Source organism: Lactuca serriola, chromosome 4, assembly GCF_051521515.1.
Source record: "Lactuca serriola cultivar US96UC23 chromosome 4, Lser_US96UC23_V15, whole genome shotgun sequence".
In the NCBI taxonomy this organism is placed as follows: Eukaryota; Viridiplantae; Streptophyta; class Magnoliopsida; order Asterales; family Asteraceae; genus Lactuca; species Lactuca serriola.
In genome coordinates this window covers 286,068,447-286,071,534 of record NC_136411.1, presented here as the reverse complement: position 1 = coordinate 286,071,534, position 3,088 = coordinate 286,068,447, and the positions used below count along the sequence as shown (strand labels likewise).

The window sequence follows — 3,088 nt, the reverse complement described above, 5'->3', positions numbered from 1 at the left end:
TTTACACATCATATTACCACCAAAATGTAGTAATTAATTATACGATTCTATAACCAATGAAATACAACACCAAAATTAATTAACTTATTAATTCTTTATGTGATAGCGTTTTGATTTTAATACAAGTTAATACATAGTTAATTAGTTATAATTATAAAATACATTCCAGTAAAATTCTTATGATATATAGTTTATGGAAAAAACACTAACCAACACAATCGCAAAGCTGCAAAACTGCTTGTAATTAATACGCAGGAAGAACTTTGTTCTTTCAAAAATACTTAAATACTCAACTGCCTACTCCTACCTATCTTTCTAACGGTGTTTACACTAATTACATTTGATCTTTCCATTTTGTTAAGAAACTGGTTAAAACTCATAATTTCGTAAAAGACCTTCATGTTGTAGCGGCACTATGGTAAGAATAGTACTGTTATTAGTTGAAATTTGCTGTTGGGGTTGTGAGGATGTGGCACTGCTATTCCCACCTGTGACAATCTTTTGACACGTGTCAAGTAGGGAGTGCCTGCAAGTTGGACAAGATGAATGTGAACTCAGCCATTTATCGATACAACGCACATGAAATCCATGGTTGCACTTGGGCAGGATTTTTACTAGCTCTCCTGTTGAAAAATCACCCAAGCATATCACACATTCCTTGTCCAATCCTGGTAGCTTCAGTCCTTCCCAATAGCTGACTGTTGGGAATGTCTTTAATGCCTTTTTCTTGATTCCAGTGTTGGCTAACCTTGCTGAGGTACTTTCCTGGCTACTGCTGCTTTCTGAACCAACTAAGCGTGTGCATTTCAATACACACCTGATGATGGAGTTCAAGCCTAGTGAACAAATTAGAGCGCATAGAAGCACCGACAACACCATCACCACATTTGCATCAAAGTTGCTATGTTCTATATGTGGGGTTGATGGTGGTGGAGCAGCTGGTTGTTGGTTTGAATAGGTGTGAAGTAGGAGTTTTCTTGAATTAAAATGCCCGAATGCATGTTGAAAGAGCTCAGTAGATAGCCTTGACATGTTTAGATGGTTGAGTATGATCAATGGTTTGTTTAGATGGGAATTCAATGGAAGAAAATTTTACATGTATATATAGAAGGGTGATTAGAGTGGCGTCCCACTTTGTGTAATTTGATTAAAGGAGGATATTCGTAGAGGATTTGAGCCACCATGTGGGATTTTATCTCTTTGTCTTTCTAATATATTTGATCTCAACCATTTGGATCTTCCACTAAGGTATGCGTGTTTGTTTAATAATGGTATTCCTATTAAAATGGGTCCGGCGCACTTTCTCCAAGTCAAATAATGCCATGCGTGGCGCTTTTCTCTTTCACTAACTATTTCTTCTTTTTTGCTATTGAAGGATGGTTAACGCTTTGGGAACGATTGGGTAATTAACCACTAGCTTTTCTTTTTCTGCTCATGTGTAATGAAACGTTTTTAATAGGATGATTGCTATACAAGAAAAGTCCTCGTTAGTAACCAGTTTTTTTAGTGACTATCTGAAATCTAGTTACTACCACCATCCTTTATATAGGGAATATTAGGGTTTGTGGTGGAGATCTGGATACCAAGTTGGATCGTGATATCACTTTCCGAACTAATATTTCTATCCTATGTCTGGGTTACAAGAAATTCAGCCTACGATAATCCAAAAGGACACTTACATTTCTAGACACAGAAAACGTAAGAAAACGTAAGCCAATATGCTAAAGGGTTCTGTGAATGTGTGATGAAAACGTGAGCTAAAGAACGTAACCCCCTTCTGTATAAAAAGAGTCGTTTATATATTAAACTAGACGAATTCTCGCGCGTTGCACGACGAATATTAAAAATATATTGTTAAAATATTGAAAAATATATGTTTAAAATGGTTATGTTATTGACATTAAATTTGAGATAATATTTTTAAACTAATATATATATATATATATATATATATATATATATATATATATATATATATATATATATAATCTCTATTATTTTGAACAATAATGTTCATTGACATTAACCCACATTCCTCATTAATAGAATTAAATATAATTATCTATTTAGTATAATCTTTAACAATTATTATTATTGATTAATTATAGTTTTACTTATGCGATCATTTTCTAATTTCAATAATGATGTTCATTTAAAATACAATTTATTTATAATTTGATGTTATTATCATTTAAAATTGTTATTCATTAATTTTAAACCATTTATTATTAATAATAAGTTAAAGAAAACTCTTAAGAAACACTTAATATTATTATTAAAATGCGAAACATACACTAAATAATAAAGTGATAAGACAAACATTTTGCATTTCAAAAGAGACTTACATTGATAATATGACATATCCATGTAATTTGATTTTATTATTTATGATTATTGCTTATTAATTTTAAAATCACTTCTTATTATTAATAAGTGAAAGAAACATTTAAAAAATACTTATTATTATTATTAAAATATTAAACATATACTAAAATATAAAGTGATAAGACAGACAATTTGCATTTTTAAAAAGGCTTACATAGATAATATGGATAATATGACATATCTATGATTTTTAATTAATTACTATTTTGAAGCAACATAAACATACAAACATGTATACAATAGTTAATTAAATATTATATATATCAACTTCCATAACATATGATCAATAATATGAATCTAATCTAATTTATATTAAAATTTCAACCACAACATACAATGATATTCTTAAAAGAATACTTAAATCAAGAAAATACAAAAAAGAATTAGTATATAAGAAACTTGCACATTAACAACTTCAACATAATAACATGGCTCGAAAAATTGTTCAACGCCCTCAAACCAACACAAAAAACTTTAAATTTGTTTTCTTTGTAAATTTTGTATGTAATTTGTATTTGTGTATCTACTAAAAAAGATTGACCTTTTTATAGTAGAGTATCCATTAATTGTTTATTAAATATATTATATAAGTTATAAAACCTTTGATTTGTTAATCATTATTAAGAGACTTTTGAATGGTATTTATTAAAATCTGAGGTTTCAAATGCATGGGGTGCTTGCAAATTTTTATGGGGGTTTGAAA

General features: G+C 29.4%; 1 protein-coding gene across 1 annotated transcript; it reads right to left on the bottom strand.

Moving 5' to 3' along the window:
* Window positions 1-223: 223 nt before the first annotated feature.
* On the bottom strand, window positions 224-1,177 carry LOC145097104 (RING-H2 finger protein ATL78-like). Its single transcript, XM_079034606.1, has one exon. It carries the CDS (start codon window positions 1,030-1,032, stop codon window positions 370-372), a length of 663 nt encoding a protein of 220 aa, XP_078890732.1. The 5' UTR covers window positions 1,033-1,177; the 3' UTR covers window positions 224-369.
* Window positions 1,178-3,088: the final 1,911 nt, after the last annotated feature.

Coding starts and splice junctions, on each gene's coding strand:
- LOC145097104 (XM_079034606.1), bottom strand. CDS start 1,032: ATGTCAAGGCTATCTACTGAGCTCTTTCAACATGCATTCGGGCATTTT.